General features: G+C 31.8%; 3 protein-coding genes and 1 non-coding gene across 4 annotated transcripts; 1 reads left to right on the top strand and 3 right to left on the bottom strand.

Moving 5' to 3' along the window:
• On the bottom strand, positions 1743-1814 carry TRNAI-AAU. The gene has a single exon. It is a non-coding gene; the product is annotated as a tRNA-Ile (tRNA).
• Positions 2892-4866, bottom strand: LOC105162596 (AUGMIN subunit 1-like). Its single transcript, XM_011080670.2, has 6 exons — positions 4472-4866; positions 4057-4189; positions 3843-3977; positions 3639-3762; positions 3324-3461; positions 2892-3235 (listed from the first exon to the last, which is right to left on the bottom strand). Exons 1-6 carry the CDS (start codon positions 4761-4763, stop codon positions 3128-3130), a joined length of 930 nt encoding a protein of 309 aa, XP_011078972.1. The 5' UTR covers positions 4764-4866; the 3' UTR covers positions 2892-3127.
• Positions 10125-11214, bottom strand: LOC105162618 (transcription factor ORG2-like). Its single transcript, XM_020694138.1, has 2 exons — positions 10840-11214; positions 10125-10520 (listed from the first exon to the last, which is right to left on the bottom strand). The coding sequence occupies exons 1-2, from the start codon at positions 11152-11154 to the stop codon at positions 10140-10142; spliced, it is 696 nt and encodes a 231-aa protein (XP_020549797.1). The 5' UTR covers positions 11155-11214; the 3' UTR covers positions 10125-10139.
• On the top strand, positions 13909-16806 carry LOC105162595 (ribosomal RNA small subunit methyltransferase NEP1). The gene is made up of 8 exons (XM_011080669.2): positions 13909-14038; positions 14259-14572; positions 14650-14742; positions 15683-15827; positions 15928-16038; positions 16127-16209; positions 16326-16383; positions 16483-16806. The coding sequence occupies exons 2-8, from the start codon at positions 14294-14296 to the stop codon at positions 16560-16562; spliced, it is 849 nt and encodes a 282-aa protein (XP_011078971.1). The 5' UTR covers positions 13909-14038; positions 14259-14293; the 3' UTR covers positions 16563-16806.

Here is a 19672-nt window from a genome sequence, read left to right as displayed (position 1 = left end):
TTTTATTTTTCAAAATTTTGTAGTACTTTTTGTAAATACGTTATCAAATTCATGAAACTACATCTATAGAACGATGTATAACCAAGAATTCCACGCTAGCTCTCCCTTCGCAGCATTGGAGGTAAAATCTGCCTTGTTCGATATGTCTCCCTTTAAATCTCCTGGCCCAAATGGTATGTCCCCGGTATTTTTTCAGAAATTTTGGAGTAGAACTGGGGGTGATGTGACCAATTCGGAAAAGGAGTGCTCATCAAGTCGGTTTCATAGGCTCTCCCAACCTATGCGATGTCGTGTTTTAAATTGTCGGACAAGTTAGTGAGGGAATTGGAGACTGCAACGGGAGATTTTTGGTGGCACTCAAAGGGTGATAAACGGATACATGGGTGGGTAGGCGTAGGATGTGTAAACCAACGAAAGCGGGGGGTTTGGGTTTTTGGTGTTTTGAGAGGTGATTTTTGTAAAAAAAAATTAAAAGTTGTAGTAGAATCAAAAGTGGATAGTGTTTGTAAGAAGTAAAAAGCAGATAAAAGTTAAATTGGATAGTGTTTCGAGAAAAATTACTTCTAAAATAAACTTAATTTATGAAAGACAGTTTTGTCCATATGTGTTAAAAAGATACTATTTTTTCGCTTATTATTTCACTTGTTGTTTGTTATTGATAATTATTTTTCTACAAAAAAATCATAAATTTTATTTCAATTAGTATTTCATATGTATGTTTTTAAAAATATTAAAAAAATATGTTGAATTTAATAATGCTCCCATTAAGTAATGTAATTGTTCATTTATACACAGTAATTAAACTTACATGATTGCAAAAAATAATTATTTTATTTATTAATTAAATAATAACATATAAACAAAATAATATAATTAGATGATATAACACATAAAGTATAAAAATGCTTAAAATATTAAATATACGAAAGTGTAAATTTAATTATTGTTAAAATTTAAGTTATTTGAAGCTACAATATCAACTTTAAATATATAATTTTAAAAATAAATTAAAAACGGTAGAGTTGAATTAAGATTATTATAATAAGGGTAAATTAGTAAAAAAATAAAATTGAATTTATTTACAATAAAGCCAAAGCAGCTAAAAACACCCCCCAACGTACTTCTAACTTTTGGTCTAAAAGCGCTTTTGTTAGCCGTTTTAAAAGTAGAAACTTGCATCCCAAATACTTTAAAAGTACTTTTAGAAAATTAGAAGCTGAAAAACGTTTCTTTTGAAGCGCTCGCAAACACTCCTTTCGAGAATTAATTAGGTGAGGGTTTTTTCTTCAGGTAGGATTTTCATTTCCTTTGGGTCTTGGTCTGTAGTTTAGTTCTGGTGCATATATATATCTAGTTAGGTCTTGGTATGAACATTTTTGTAATTAATGATTTTTAAAAATATAAATATCATCGCCTTTTATTAAAAAAAAAAAAAACCTAAAAGAATTTCATGTGATTATAGTGTTATATAATTATTTAAGTAAGGATAAGTAAGTCGTGAATTTATTTTGCCCATGGGTCGAGTGTACCACAACCATTGTGTAATTATATATACGTGGGTGTATTTATATTTTTATTTAATTAAAAAAATATGTAAAATATTTAAAAGACATGTCAGCTTCAAATTAATTTACAATACAATGTTTTCAGACCTACCAACTGATAAATTTAAGCGTAAGGATAGAATGGGAAATAAGTATTTAATGTCAGTCCCAAAATTCCAAAGGAAAAATATAAGAAAATGGCCCATGCAGGTTTCGAACCTGCGACCTTCGCGTTATTAGCACGACGCTCTAACCAACTGAGCTAGAGTTAATTAATTTTTTATTAGCAAAATTAAAATATACAACAAAAACGCAAAAGACTAGGAGTCGGGATTTAAAATAAAATTAAAAATAAAAATAAAAAATTCGTAAGTTACGGGACATCAAAAAAATGTTATTTTTTGATGTCCCGTAATTGACATGTTAAAAAACATGAGACGTGGGCCCAAGACGATCCAGAAAGCTAGGATGCGTTGGCCCATGTAAAATGATTGTGCACTATGTATCCTCCAATATTTCCGGGCTGTTGGTGTAAGTAGGTTGTGGGCCTGGCGGGTTTTATAGGTGGGCCTTTTGTGGTTTGAGTTTGACCCGACAAAAAGTTGCGTCTTACAAATTCAAAATTACTAAAATAACAACATCCAAATAATATCACCAAAGTAATTTAGTTGATTAATATAAATAAGGTTGTTCATAATTTTAAATAATTCAAGTTTGAAAAAAAAAATTAAAGTGATTAATGATTAAAAGTATAAGGTTAGAAAAGGTATGTATGAAATTGTTATTATTACAATTCTAAATTTAAAAGATGTTTAGATTAATTATATATGCATAAACCTTCAATTATTTTGTTTAATTTTAAATTTAATTGAAACATATCCATTGTGATTGGGAAGATGTATAATGAAGGGTTCTTTAATAGGAAAAATTCAATTTTAGTCCTGTAATTTTTTGTATTGATATTTTAGTCCTGTATGAATTAATTTTTGAAATTTAGTCATATAATTTTAATATTTTGGCAATTTTTCATTCTTTTTTCACCTAAATTAAACTGATTTGCATATGATCTAATTAAATTATAATTTCAGTCGTATAACTTAGGAAATATTTGCATTTTTAGTCCTGTAATTTAGAAGAAGTGGGATTATTGATCTTGCATGAATTGATTTACAGGACTACAAAAAATTACAATTTGATTAAATCATATATATATATGCAAGGCACATTCAATTTTTTGATCAAATTAGTCAAAAGAAAACGAAAATTACTAAAATTAAAAAATTATAAGCAAGTGGGGCAGTTGAATAAGAATTCAAACTTTAGTTAAAAATGTAATGTTTGTTTTCATAGACATTCTATCAAAATAATGTGTTCTCCTGATAACTGTACAGAAAATACTCATCAGTCCTGAAAATTTTCACAGCCTGGAGAAAAGCATCAAGACAATGCAAAAGGACCAAAAGAGTAGAGGAATATCATTTCTTAAAAACACCATAATCAAGACGTCAAGCGCAAAAAAACTCGATTTTAATTATATCAAATCAAATCGTCAATGAAAGGAAGCCACTTATAGTAGTTGGATTTCACTCAGAAGTCGCAAGAGCCGACTGCAATACATCTTCAAGGTACTTCTCAGCAGCAGCATATTGCCTCTTCTTATCCTCGATTGCCAGTGCAGCCAAAGCCTTGTCCTGGATGAAATAAAGAGTCTCAAGATCAATCTCCAATACTAAAATTATGGAACAGAAAAATTGCATATTGTATAAGAGAGGAAACTACAGGAGGCAAGTCTTGGTAGCTTCTTAATGTGTCAAGGATTGGTTTTGTTTTCTTCTCCAGGTCCTTCCTGTGTTCTGCCATTTCTACCAACACTCCATGACTACTCTCAGGGCTATAGCCCACCCGATTGAGCATTGCCTGCCATGAACAAACTTGTAAAAATGAATGCACACAATTCCTTTTTTCTGGTTAAATTTGGGATAGTGCCAAATTGTATAAGAACAATGTTTAGTAAATAGAACAAAACATGCATTCATATGGTAAATGGTTGAAACAATAATCTAAGAGGGACTGGGACATAAAATATGATTGTACCTTATAATTAGAATACTGTTGCATATATTGTCTTTCTTTTGATTCCATTATCGCCAAATTCGTTTTCCAGTGCTCCATTTGAGCTTCACAAGGAGGTATATCATCTTCCAATTGTGCTAGTGTTCTGACAAGAGAACAGTTCTAAAAACACATACTGGCGACAAAATTATATTGCAGAAGAGAAAGCAAGATGCATAGATCCACCTTTTTAGATAAGTTAATCTTGCTAATGCTTTTCGAGTATAGTCAAGAAGTTCTTTGGATTCATGCTGCACCTTAGCCCTCTTCTCTTCAACTGCTGTTTTTCTCAGAGATAGATCTGCCATTGCTACAAGAAAACTAAACAGATTTCTCCTTGTGAGTAGGAGGTGACTCCTTATGGAATTACGCATACAAAAACACAAGGGAAAAACCACACCTGCTTAGTTCAGTATCCCTAATATTCAACAGATTTGCCACACTGGCAAGAACTTGGGAAGACAACACCACATTAGATGGTAAACTCTCTTGCACCAATCCCACATGCTCCAGTACTTCTCTCATCCTAGCAGCTGTGCAATCACAAGACCCGGAAAACAAACTCAATGAGAATCACTACAAAACAAACATCAGACCAAGACAACACAAAGAACAATTAAGAAAGTTAATCTCTATGTTAGAGAGTTCCAAGAGACCTATGAAATCAATCTCCTTGTAATTATTTTCAAACTGAAGAACAAGCTGGAGATCCGAAAATGAGAATAACTCAATGCAAATAAGACTACAAATGAAAGATAATAGCACCCAACAAGGCGAATGCACAAGTGCGTGAATATGCAAATTGAAGGTTAGACCTTGGGAGCGATATTCTGCAGCTTTTTGACGAAAGTCATTTGCCACGATGGTGGCAGCCTGAGTTTTGGCTTGGGACAGGATGGCAATATTCTGTAGGTGAGCAATGCTTCGAGGAGTGTATTCAAAATCAGGTATGTCTTTACCAGCTGCATCAAATTGGGAAACAAGCCACGCTTTCACTTCTGCAATTCGATTAGCATCAAAGCCAGTTCCACTGCTCTTTGATGCTTCAGATGATGTCACTGAGAGAGAAGGAGAAGGAGGATCAGATCCGCCCCCAATTTCGCTCATTTTTTGACTCTTCCCTTGTTTCTCACTCGAAAGCCGTCGGAAGGAGCGACAGAGATGGTGGATTAGCCGGGCAACGACGGGGTTTATGTTGTCTGTTGGGCGGTCGTTGTTCAAGTGATAACTTTTGAATTTCAAAATCAATTGTTATTATTATTACTATCAATGAAAAGCAATTATTAATTTATTACTAAATTTATAAACATTGTTATCATATGCTTTAATTAAGGTAATTTGCAATTATTTAATTTGTATAGAAATTTTGTTATTATTGATAATTTAATATTTTTTTAAATTAAAAATATTTCTTTCTAATTTTTTTTTCAAAAACCACCTAGAGGTGGGGGGAGCTTTTCGGAGCCCCCAATCCTTCTATATTAAACACACAAAATAATTACAGCGGGGAGAGCTACCTCCCTAGAATTTCTAGTAAAGTCATAAACAAGGAGTACTATTCCCTTACAACAAAAAATCCGAACATGTGTCTTAGAAAAATTATGGCGAGTCAAAAAGGTTTTTGTTATCTCACCACGTCGTGGATCGCACAGCACCTGCAAATAAATCTGTACAAAAAGGCCAAGCCAGAGTGTGTGTAATGTTCCAAAAGGATAAATGATGAACATAAGTATTAAGATCATGTATGTATGGCTGGCAGTCTTTGAACCTGTGAAAGGGGTTCATAAGACCTGCAAAAGATATAACAACAAACAACTAGATAAAGGAGATCAGCAGAAGTGACAAAACCAAAAGGTAACAAGAGAAATATTGGTCTCAACATCAACCATATGGATGAGTAACCTCCAAGGAACCCATATAGGAACAATCACAAAAACAACACAAAGAAGCTCATATAGGACAACAAATATCAGCAAAAAACTAATCAGAAATAAAGTACCCCTAATTTCAGTAGAAAATATTTTAACTGAAATTAAAGGTACTATTACTTCTGATTCTAATAGCAGGCAAGGAGCAGGCGTCAAGTCTAATCAAACCTTTAGGAATACCAGTGATATTATCAGGGGATAAAATGGTAAGATGTTGGCTGAAACAGGCTTGGTTAGCAAAATAGTCGGCCACTTGATTACCCTCTCTAAAGATGTATGATATCTTGAACTCAATTTGGGATAGAAGCTCACTAATTTGTTGCAGCAAGTTTTGAAGGTACCATCGCCCTTGGGGGGGAGAGGAAATAAGCTTGATGGCGACGTTGGCATCTGTTTCCACCTAAAATTTTCTAATATTGTTATCAATGCACAATTTAACACTTCTATATATAGCATTAAGTTCTGCTGCTGTGTTGGTCATGAGGCCAAGATGTTCTTGGAATGCAAAGACGGTCTGACCTAGATGATTTCTGATGATGCCTCCTGTCCTGCAACACCTGAATTTCCTTTTGAGGCCCTATCCGTGTTCAATTTGAGCCTTCCCCTATTCGGCTTAATCTACTTAACAATAGAGATTCTGAATGATATCTTCTGAGGGGGAAGTGAAATTTTAAAAAGAGAGGCAACATATCTGTCCCCTTTCCAGTGTATAGCTCTCATGAGGTTGGTTTTACCAAGAAGGTGAAGGTAATTGAGGATTTGAGAGATAATACGATTAGCTTTGAAAGTAGCCCCGTCAAATATGGCAACATTCCTACAAGTCCAAGTGTTCCACATGATCAGCGGGGGAAGAATATCTCTGACGTGGAGTTGATTAGAAATATTACTTCTCCAGGCTTGAAGGATCATGAAAAAATTATCCGTGATTGGAACCACCCCTATCTTTTGTATAATTACATAAACTACCCTAACAGTAAAAAAATAAAGATAGTTTGTGAATGATGCTAACATTTTTAGGGGTGTGTGTGTAATTTTTTAAAAAAATTAAGAGGTGGTTTGTATTATTAATAATGATATTTTAGTGGAATGTATGTGCAATTATTTAAAAGATATGGGTGATTTATGTAAACAAATCATAAATCAAGAGTATAAATGTAATTATCCCTTTTCTTTTCTTTTCATATGTCTGTGGAAACTGCATGCAACAATACATAATATACATATATACACACTAGTCATGGTTGCAAGCGATCCCCATGTATATAATTGAATTGAATGCATAGCAAAAAGTATTCACTATGTTTTAGTTACTAAGAAAAAAAAAATGCAAGAATTGTCCATATTTTTCAAATTGATTAAAAAATAAGAAGACATGCTAATAGCGATTGGCAAATGAAGAAACAAAATTTACAATTGACTAATAAAGTATATAATTCGTATGTAACCGCTTAATTAACGACTTAGAGTCATAGCATGTAGAAATGTTTTCCCTCATGTCAATGAAGATCATTTTGACCTCATCAACAAGGGGTCTATCTATTAATTGTAACCGTTTAATTAATGACTTTGTTAGGCCGTTTTGAGCATGTACATGAGCAATTGGATGCTCTGCAACTATCCTAATTTTGATTAGCAATAATAGTTGAAGGATTTAGAAGTAAATTCTCCCACATTATCTAATATGATCCTGTAACGAGATAATAAGATAAATGAACTCCCAATTTAATAATATGGGTTAAAAGTCTTGCAAATGCAACATTCTGTGTTGACAATAAGCTTATATGCAACCTACGTATTGATGCGTCAATCAACACCATAAAGTATTTAAATGCCACATGACAGTGTTATTGTCCCACATATCTCTCCTTGAATTCGTTCGTGAAACATGGGAGATTCTAAATTCACTTTTATTATAAACGACTTTATAATTAATTTTCCAAGAGAACAAGCCGAACATATAAAATCACTTTTAACAAGGAACTTCATGTCCTTCAGTGGGTGTCCATGTAAGTTATCCATGATCCTGATTATTTTATATAGGTTAGCGATACTATGTGTTTCAGGAACTTATCGATATGCCATATAAACAAGGTGCATATGTTTCATTCTTTCTAAAACTTGCTTTTGGCCAGCTTTATATGTTATAAGGTACTAGTATTCGCTATCATTTTTATTCATGATTTCAATATGAACACCATTTTGTCCAATATCCTTAAAACACAATAAATTCCTTTGTGATTTACTAGAATATAAGACATCATTTATATATAATCTTGTTCATTTAGGTAACAACATAATAGCTCTTCCAAAACCTTCAATAAGATTACCAACGACTGAAATAACATGCACATTGGTTCTTATATTAACAAGCTTGAGGAAAAAATACTTGTTTGTTAGAATTGTATACAAACTGTCACTATCAACAAGATAATGCTCCTTGCCATTAAGATTTGTAATGTAAAAGTGACATAAAAAAAAAAAAAATTACTAACAATTACAAGCATACAAGTTACCATGTAATTAAATTGAATTATTATGACATGAATACATGGAACTAATTATATTTAAATTTGGCGTAAATCTTATAATATCACAAATGGCAATTAAATGGTATTAATGTCAATTTGGTTCTGTTAATAATTAAATTTTATTGTATATGAATATGCTAAGAAAACATTCAAAGTACATACATAGGCACGTGAAAGAAAACTATAGTAGTGAAGTAAATTAATTAAATTAACTAGTCATATTTTAATCACATTATCTATCCTTTGATATCAAAGAAATGACCCCGGATCAATTAAATAAATAAAAAACCTTCGGGCTTTTTGATCAAACTATTATTTCTAAACACTTAAGGTGAATAAATTGAATATTATACTTATTATCAATTTAGAAAAGATATTGCAAATAATTAGTATAATTTACCTATTACTGGTGGTAATTCAACTCATTACTTACTTTAGAAAGTAATGAAATTTTATAAAATACGTAAACTTCAGGCGATAAATTACTTATTTATATATGTCCTTCATAAGACAATAAAATATATAGAATATGATTATGAACCATATCAAGAAATTTTATAATGTGTTTGTGGACCAAAACCTCTTATTTAAATTAAAATAAAATTAGGGTTCTTGGATCGCTCTGGCTGTGAATTTAAAATTACACCTACATCCCTTCTAACACATTTACCCCTTTTAGGTTTTGATGAAAAATGCCGACATTAGTAAAAAAAAAAAATCATGTTAAAGCTCATGTAATATTCTCATTCAATAATTTTATACTTATAATATATATATATATATATAATGATAACCTCATTTCATATATATATATATATATATTACAGAATTTTTACTTAAATGGATCTTATTGTAAATATTGGCAACAACATAAACACATAGGTGTTATGTTGACCCCATTTACATAGAAATGAATTCTTCAGTAGAATTCCTCTTCCTCCTTTTTGACTTTCTGGAAAAATGACAAAATCTTCTCCTTCAACCAAACATCCACATCCTTTACTTCACTTTCTTGTGCCTGTTCAGACAATCATTGGAGAAACAAACAAGCCATGAGTGTGGCAATTAATCAATTAATGTTGTGTCTACTTTGAGAATTTCAAAATTTGCCCCTCTTCTTTTACAAAATGTGTTTTCCGTACCAATTCTATATATTTCATCTCTATTAGTCTATAGCTAAAGTTACATTTTTTGTCCTGTAACTTTAGGTTTTTAGCATTTTTTATCCTATATATAACTTACTCTATTTACATATTTAGTCCTTTTTTTTTTATGAATTTAGTCATGAATCATCTCAAATTTGGTCATTTTTTGACAAATTTAGTTCTACTTTGATAATTTTGGTCCCCTTCACATTATAATAGATCTCATTTTTTGCCTTGTAATTATGAGTTGCTAGGATCAAAAGTGTCAATACATGACTAATTTTGTCAAAAAAAAAAGGACCAAATGTGAGACGTTCAGAGCTAAATTTGTCAAAAAAAAAAAAAAACGACTAAATATGTAAATGAAATAAATTACAGGACTAAAAGTACTAATCATGATATAAAGTTATAGGACCAAAAATATATTTTTATCTATTTTTATATACGAGGTTCACTAATCGTTGAGGGACCCAAAGCAAGCATCAACTTTGATTTTGCAATTGAGGACAATAATTAAAAAAATAGCAAATTTAGTCGAATTATTTCACTACCGAAACAAATTAATGATAATTTTTCGCTACAGTAAGTGATCATTACTTAAAAATTATAGTAAATCAATACTATTAATTATGGTCAAACAAATCAATGCAAAAACTTGAATTTTACCACAATTAATCAATATTTTCCGTAATTTTTAGTTATGACTAAAGTATTTGCCATTCTTTTAGGTATGAATAATATTTTATCTTAACTTGTTTAGAAACAACGAACAATGATCTTGCAGAGTCATAGTTCTATCATTTGTACTAGCCATGAATCATGATATATATATATATATATATATATATTAATTGTAGTAATTAAGTATAATAAAAAAATATATTAAAAAAAATAAAGTACCTGAAGATGTAAATTACAGAAAAGCCTGCCTTGAAGTGTCTCAAAAGAAGATGCAGTTAGTACAAGAAAACCCTCCATCTCCAAATGCATTAGGGTTTCAGACAAGATCAGATTACCCTTGTCCAATTTGGGCACTGAAATCTGAACAACAATTTCTTCACCACTTATTTGTGTAGCTGAAACTGCTGAGAGTCGTGCTAATTTTGTCCTAAAATCGTCATCATCAATTGACACTTGACTACAAATCTTTGTCCTCATCATCATTAGGGTTTCCTTCTTTTGGTCAAGTCTCTCCACTTCTTTCCTCAGCTCGGGGATGTACTTGAGCACTCTTGAGACTGTGGCAGCAATGCTTAATTTTTTCTGAAATGTAAACATCTCATTAATGTAATGTTAATGAACTAATGATGAAATTAGTGTGGCTTAATTGCATTTTTAGTCTAGTAATTCTGGTTTAGTGATTTCATAATAAAGTTGGTCTGAATTTTCAGAGTTGATTAGAAAGTGACACGTGTCAGTTAAAAATTGGAAATACACGTCTTATTGGTTGAATTATGTGACATGACAAGTGGCGGCTGATGAAGTTGAAAAGAAGGCAACGTGGCATTAGTCGCGTGCCATGTGATATATATATATATATATATAGAGAGAGAGAGAGAGAGAGAGAGAGAGAGAGACTCACAGATTGATCATCTGAAGGAAGCAATGATCTAAGAGTAGAAAACAAGGTGTTCATTTTCCTACGCCGATCACGTTCTACTGCATTATGATTCAGCTTCTTAACCATTTGATGATGATGATGATGATGAAAGCCCTCACCATGATGAGAATTAGAGAATAGTTTCCCAGAGGGAGGAGAATCGTTGAGATATTGATCATCACCATCAATGGAGAGTACTGAGCTGATGAAGAAGGGGTTTTCTTGATCATGGTGCAGGGTGTTGGAATCCTCCATGAAACACCCTAGGCTAGCCAACTGTGGGGATATGCCCAACATTTCTTTGAAACTAAGTACTAGTGTTTATGTGTTGTAATTTGCAATTATAATTACCTATATGCCGTCTATTTATATATATACACTTATTAGTCAGCTAATTAAATAATCAGAATTCATTAAATTCAGCCATCTATTATATTATTAGGAAGTTTCCAGCTTGCTTAATTAATATCATACTAATTATAATATTAATTAATTCTTTTGTCATTAATTGTCAACCATATCAACTTTTCTACAATTCTTTTGTGAAAATTTAAATAAAATTCGTTTCTAGTCTTTTTTTTTTTTTTCGAAATTCACCTTATTTGTCAGAAAAATACATGCAATCTCACATGACATTTTAAAATTGGGGCTGCTATACCTATTGCCTCATTTTTGCTAATATTCTTGTTAAATTTTTAGGCTAATATTTTGGTCCAGTATTTTTTTTTAATTGTCATGGTTTCGATCTTTTTTTTTTCTATCGGAGGTTACCCTTCTCGCCAGTGGAGGTGAACTCCGACAAAAAAAAAAAGACTAATTAAAATTAAAAAGATTGCACGACCAAAATACTAATTTAGGGAGTTAAAGGACGAAAATCCCAAATGACCAAAGTTATGGGACCACAAATGTAGTTAACCCTACTATTAATTATAAGGGTAAATTACAACGACCTCCCCTGAGCATTGACTAAAATACCAATACCGCTTCATTGTTTGAAAAATTATCAATACCCCTATGATTTTAATGTGATCTAACAATTAGCTCATTCCGTTAGTCTCCTTAGGTTTTCATCCATTTTTTATGGTGAACTGACCAAATTAATGCCCCCATCACTAAGAACTATAAGTTTATTTATTTTTTAAAATTTTTTTATTTTTTCTTTCGGACAAAGTGGATAATATTTTTTATTCCATCTACCTCACCTGATTTATTTTTATAAATTTTTATCTGTCTTTTAGAAAAAATACAGTACGGGCAAAATTAACAATTTTATACTTCTATCCAAAATTACATAATTTTATGAAATACACCCGACATATTAGTAAAATAAAGATCAGAACGAGGATATGCCTGAATATCTTTTTTTAAAAAAAAAATAGAGAAAACCTTTTGATTTTTCATAATTAAAGTCAAAAGTTTTCTTTTTTGGTTTTTGTCAACCTAAAATCCATGTTTAAATAAACTAAATAAAAATTCTTGGGATGATTACGTACGTAAGATCAAAGTCAATATTATCTGACGTGATTCAATTTAAAATTAGGGGCTAATACACAATATAGATACATCCTTGCATATCTCACCATAATTTAAAAATTACAAATACTTCTTTTAAAATTAATGATCATCTAATAAATATTTTTTTGTGGTAGTTTATTATAGTGAGTATTTGTTATACGATCGTTAATTTCATAAGAATAATTATAAATATTTAAATAACGATAAAGTATTTATAATTATAACAAATTTCAAAAGAACCCCTGATAATCCACCCTTCATTTTAATATAGAAGGATCGACAGCCGCAGACGAATTCTGCAGGCTGGTCAATCCTATAGTTTATTTCATTTTAATTTATTACAGGATATCTATATTATCACAAAAGAAAATATTTTATCGTACTAATTTTTTAATACATAGATTTATCTTTCAATTCACTTTTTTTCCCTTGAAAAAAGGTTAGAATGGTAAATTTAATATCTTCTAATAATCTAAAAAAATGTATCTTTTTTTCCTCTAAAATCCACTACATAGAATTAATGCATGGCACCATATCCACAACGTTCTTTAATCATATGGGATAAAAAAATATTAATTTTTTAAATTATGGTATCAAAAGTGCAATACCATATATTTTGTGGGACTAAAAATAGTATTTTCCCAAACTCCTCAATACTTAAAACATATCGTATCATGAAAGCATAAAAAGTCAAAGAACTAGATATACAGTAATCATGAAGCTCATCTTGTACCGTCCTTAACTATACGTATAATTGTTATATATGGCTTGAAAAATTATATATAGCGCCTTTAAAATTTATTTTCATATAATAAATAAGTTATTTTATTAGTCAAAATTTATCGAATTTATTAATATTGACAAAAAAAATTGGATGAAAATTTATATTTTTACCTCTAATTGACTTATTACTGAGTTATTGCAGGTCAAATAAATCTTTTTATGATCAAACTATCCTTATACATCTTCACACATTAATATATATAAGTAGGTATATCTCCACTCTTTTTAGAGTAGTTTAGTAAAATAAAATTATTTAATCAACAATAAATCAGTAACAAATTAATTTAAGGTAAATTTTTATTTTTATTCTGTTGTTTTGGTTAGTATTACGATAAATTTTATGAATTTTGACTAATGAAAAAATCTATTTTTTTGACCGAAGTGGACTTCATGGGTACTAGATATAATATTTTAAATTACAAAGGGTTTACGTATACAAAATTTTAAGAGTGGACAGTGCAATTATCTTTAATAATTAACTTTGGAGGATCCCTTGGTTTGACGGGGCTTCGACTGCTTGAACCGTGTTATTGTATTTCTCCTTTTATTTATGTATGCAATTTATCTTTATCGAAAAATAATTAACGTAGTAAATATTTATCCAAATTATTTTTTAAAAAAATATCAATATGCGGTCCTTATACTGTTAGGTAGTTGGCCAATTCTGTTGCGACACGTGTAACAAAGCTCAGACTTTTGCACCTTTTTGCCTGTTTGGTTTAGATTTGGGCTTAAGTTTGGGTTTACTCGGCCCAACAATGATTTTTTTGACAATTGGAACCAAATAGTATAACCAAGCATTCGGCTAAACCCTATTCCCAATTTCCACACTTCAGTGAGCTTCTAGGGTTTAATTCTTCCCCAATTTCCGCACTCTACCCTGGTAAGCACCGGATACCTAATTCCATAACTGTTCCTGCATGTATGTTACACTCACTGTATGGAATTTTTGTGGGTGGATTTCGTTTTCTCCAGTTTAGGCCTCCTGCAGAATTTAATGTTTGTTCTTTGTTAAGAGTAAATTCATCCGTATCTTGAAGTTCTATAGCATGTTTGATGGCTTGATTGCGCATGCGCTTTTTTGTTTTTTATTTTGTGGGCAGTAATTAGTATTCCAGCTGAAGAGTGTGGAAGGAAAATGGGTCGGGCATACAAAATGAAGGGGCAGAAGAGGAAGAAGAAAGAAGAGAAATACGACAAAGAGGAAGAATTCGAGCAATTAGATGAAAAGGAGAATCCGCCGTCGCCGAAGAAAGTGAAAACAGAAGGCTCGGAGTCGGAGAATGTGGAGGAAATGGAGCCAGTTATTGATGAAATGCCTGGTATTCCGATTGTTCAGGTGGACACAAGCAGTAAGAAACCGGGGGTTATCTTTGTTCTTGAGAAGGCGTCTTTGGAAATTGCAAAAGTTGGGAAGGTATGCTTGAAAATGGGGTACTGGATGTGTTTGCAGTTTTTGTAGTATATGGTTGTGTAATTGTTTATGTTGGACAGACCTACCAGCTTTTGAGTTCCGATGAGCATGCCAATTATTTGACAAAAAATAAGCGGAATCCTGCAGATTATCGGCCTGACATTGCTTTTCAGGTTTGGACTTTTGATCATCACTTGCTTAATTTAGTCTTTATTGATATTCTTTTTTAACTCGGTCAAGAAATTTGGTTGTTTTAATTCATGCAAGATTGATATATGTTCTTTAAAGTCTTTGAAAGTGAAAGAATTCACGCTGATATGATGCTAGTTTTAATGGATTTATCTGTTAAGAATAATCAGGCCGAGCACAATAATATGTTCTTCAAGCTTGACTTTATTGCTCTACAAGCTTTAGCATTAGGCTCACCTTCTGTTGACTTCTTAATAAGCATACCTATTTCAATTTTAATCAGGTTGGGCCTGAGTGACTAAGCTCATGAGTGAAGTTTTTCTTCCTTTATTTGCATACTTCTGCTTTTTGCAACTGAGATTATTGAGTGGCTTGACAGCACCTGTTCCCAGTAGCTAATATGTATACACTGTCTTCCTTGCCTTGTGAACTTTCATCTCTCTGTTAACCCAATTGATTGTGTGAGTGGCATACAGTTTTTATATGTGGAGGAGATTGTGAGACTACTCTTCTTCTCATTCTGGAAACCCATCTCAGTATTTATATAGGAGAAGAGATTAATCTAAAGTGAATTTCCAATTGCTAGCTGGGTAAGAGTCATTAGAAGCCCAAATCTGATGCGAATTCTAGTGAAACAAGGAACATATGGGCAATTCAACTTGTCAAGATCCATGTCAAGTTGAACTACCTACAAACTAGAGAATCTTATGGTCTATGATTTTGATGCTTGAGTGCCATTGAGGATGGACCCCAATCATGTCATGCCCACGTTCCTTTGCCTTTCTTGCACCATTCATATGTACCAGAATAAACTTTGTCCACAAAGTTGACATGTTTTTTCTCCCATTTTGGGTATGAGCTTCTCAGGTTGAGGACAATTATTGTTTTTTAATAAATGTGCACTCTACATCTTGATACTTTTAGGCAATTCAAACAATTTTGGACAGCCGTGTGAACAAAAGTGGAAGATTGAAGGCTTTGTACGTGAGGACACAGCAAGGTCTTCTTTTAGAGATCAAACCTCATGCTCGTATGCCAAGGACATATAAGCGGTTCTCTGGTCTCATGGGTGAGTGTGCCTGTTTAAGAAACTACATCTCCATATTGCCATTCGGAATACATTGTACTCACACATGATGCTTTTAATAATTTTCATCAATTATTCTCAGTGCAATTGCTGCAGAAGCTGCATATTACTGCAGCTGGTAAGGGTGAAAAACTTTTGCGTGTCATCAAGAACCCCGTTACCCAGTATTTACCCATCAACTCCCGTAAAATAGGTGATCTACTTCTTTTGTATCCATTTGTGTTTATAGTGTCAGTTTTATTGCATGTGAAATTCTAAAGTGTTTTTTTTTTGGATATCAGGCTTTTCACACAGTTCAGAAAAATTGGTTGACATGTACAACTATGTTGGTACTATTAACAATGACTTGGACCTCGTTTTCGTGGTATGTTCAAGTGTTTCTTTGTCACTTCTACGCCTTTCTTTTCTTTGTTTCTTTTTCTTTTCCCCTAAATATTGTACATCTTGCTGACATTATCTGTCTTCGTATGGTCTGTTTAGGTTGGGGCAATGTCCCATGGGAAAATTGAAGACGAGTATGTGGAAGATTATATATCAAGTAAGCAAATATACTTTTGGTGCTTATATAACCTTATTACTAGTTGGATTTTTGTGTTGTTTTGTTCTTAACAGACGATAATGTGATGTCCTCCTGCAGTCTCTGAATATCCGATGAGTGCCGCATATTGTATATCAATTATTACGACCGCGGTGGAGCGAAAATGGAAAATCTTGTAAATGCATCATCCTTCTCTCCGGCCCTTTGAAGCCCGTGGCTGCCATATGGTTGAACACCTTGAACTATTGGCCCTGGTAGATTTCCTTACAATTTCATCGGCAGTAATCAATCATAGTTGTTGTAGTAGGATTGCAAAATTGTAATTGAATTAATGTACCAATACTGAGATTTTCTCAACTTTTGACACCAGAAGCCATTTTGGATGGTTAAATTGCGTATTCACATTGAACTTTTGAATATTAATCAAGTGTGAAATTAATCATACGTCAAAATTACATGCGTGAGCAATATACACCTATTCACCATCATAAACTTTATTCCTTGTAATCAGAAAAGGCTCTCACTCTAACTTGTTTAAAAATTCTGGGTTTATTTTCATTGTGTTAATAGTCTCTCTTACTTTCTCAACATCATTATATACTACAAGAGAGGAGTACTGAGAATTGGTGATTTATTATTCTTGATCTTGATTTTTCAAGTGAATCTCACCTATCCAGTGATGCCAATGCAAGATCATGTCCACCGACTCTCGTTCACCCGCCACTGGACTATCCCTCCGTCTCGGACTCTGCCACCCCTCCCGCTGCAGGGTATGCCTATGACCTCGCAGTCTTGGAATTCATCTCCCAAGACTACGGTTTGATTCTTGAGGGATTGAGGATTGGAAACTTCTCCAGTATTATCATAAGCAACCAGCAGAATTGCCACAAGGAAAATTGCCAATGTGATTGAGATGAGCCTAAAGCAAACAGCTTTGGCTAGAAATACAAGTGGGATGCTCATGATTCCGTGCAGAAAATATGTTACACGGATGCAAAGTCATCTTATATACATGTATGTAAGTTGGGCAAGGCTACTACTATATTGGCTTGGAGGGTTGGGGGACGGGCTGAAATTGGTTCTTTTGTGTGCTCTTTTTGAAAAAAGATACCCCTACACTTACCTAATTTTAAGCAGATGGGTGCACTTTGCCTAATTTTAAGAAGATGGTGACATATGCAATAAAATCAGTGATTAATGGATTTGTAATATCAAATTAATTATGCATACCCAACGTGTCTTACTCTAGTGGTTAGGGTTAAAACTAAGTTCAATAAATAAATTTGAGATTTTAAATAATGGTTTAGATTTTATTTTATTTTGTTATTTTTGCTTTTATGTAGATTTAAAAAACTTGCATACTTCAAGAAGCAAATTTATTTAATATGAACTATTTTTATACACATTGTTTTTACTTGTTGAGAATAATAAATTTAGTTTAGTCAGCTTTTATTTTCTATAATACTCAAAAAAAAAAGTTGGTTTGTGGTACGTAATTCACATAATACTTATTGCAAAGTGTTGTTCGTGTTATTTTTCTGACGCTCTAAAATGGGATTTGATACTTCAGAATACTTTTATTTAGTTTAAATGAGTTTATAATATTCAAATAAAATTAAGTATTTTCATTTAAGATAAAATAATAAATGTGTTAATAATATGAAGATGCACCATATCAAGAAATTTTATAATGTGTTTGTGAACCAAAACCTATTATTTGAAATTAAAACAAAATTAGGGCTCTTGGATGGCCCAAGTCTTAGTGGTTGGGCCGTTCTATTAAATCTCCACTCTTCGGCCCATTAAGGTTTAACACTAGTTTTCTGTAGTTTTGATAATACACATTAAGCACAAACCTTTATGCTATGGATTGGAGAGTTTTGAGTTGCCTTTTAACAAATTATTGGGGTTGTTGGGGAGGGTGTTCAATAAAATAAGGGTTAATTAAAGGTATATTTTTTTGAAAATATGAAATTATATTTTTTTTTAAAATATACATCCTGTTAAAAATTCACTATTATACCTGTTAATCCCCTTTCGTTAGAATTTGAATTGAAAATATTGATGTTAAAAATTCTCAATTTTGGCATTCATTTAACATTCTGATGTATATTTTTGTATTTATGATAAATATAATATGTGTATTTATATATATAGGAGTGAGGTTAAAATCATTATATTTTTTGTTCTAAGTTCAAAATTATTATATTTAAATATTAAATGAGCGATAAAATAAAAAATATGTAACTTTTTTTTTGCTAAGGTCAATATTTTTCATTTAAACCCTAATGTAAAGGGTTTAGGTGTAAATAATAAATTTTTGAAGGAGTGTAAGTATAATTTTGAAAACTTCTTTTGAGGGAAAGTGTAATTTTGTATTTACAGAGGAAGTTTAAATATAATTATCCCTAAGAAAGAAAAACGGGTCGAGCCAGATTCTACCCAAAAGTTGATGTAGGTTTAGGTTAAATTGTAAAACTAAGGTAATATTTAGATTGTTAGATTTAAATTTGAGGGAATGATTTAAGAAATAATTTCAAATGACTCGTGTTCGTATTAGAAGAATTTGAAATTTTAATATTCAACAAAATGTATCTCAAATTTACAGTTGAAATTTTTTAAAATCATTGAATTTAGAATTATCCAAACAAATCCAAATGATTTGTTATTTAAGAATTTAAAATCTCCAAATCTATCAATTCAAATGCATAGTAATAGATTTTCTATCTAGTAGGGTGTTGCTAGTTACATAAATATCATTATCGATATTAACATAGCAACGATTTGAGAGTAGAACGAAACTCAGTCCGTTGACAAATTTATTTGCCTCGTTAACCTGTTTAGTTAATCAATTTTGATTATTTATCAGTTGGATTGGTTTTGATCGGTCCATACTGATTTTAACTTCAATGGTATTGACCCTATAAACCGACCTGTACGTATAATCGATTCCTAATTAATTAGAGTAAATTCAATCACAGAATAACTTGTGCATGTTGAATACAAACATATTGATCAAATTGAAATTCTTAAGAAGTCCAAAAGAAGTGCATATTTCAAAGTTGTTTTTGGATTCTTGTCTAGACATTGAGTTCTGCACATAGCCCATTATTTAGGGTTCAAAGTTTTTAACTTTTAAATAAACAATTAATCATAATTGGGACTATATAAAGTAAAAGATATGGATTTGGTGAAATGTTATATATATAAAATAAAAGTGCCCTAATGGGTCATGTTAGGGACAACCCATTTGCCCCAACATCTCTTCCTAAGGGCACCCAACAAACAA

Source organism: Sesamum indicum, linkage group LG5 (genome assembly GCF_000512975.1).
Source record: "Sesamum indicum cultivar Zhongzhi No. 13 linkage group LG5, S_indicum_v1.0, whole genome shotgun sequence".
In the NCBI taxonomy this organism is placed as follows: Eukaryota; Viridiplantae; Streptophyta; class Magnoliopsida; order Lamiales; family Pedaliaceae; genus Sesamum; species Sesamum indicum.
Note: the sequence above shows the minus strand (reverse complement) of the source record. Positions and strands in the feature narration are given on the sequence as shown.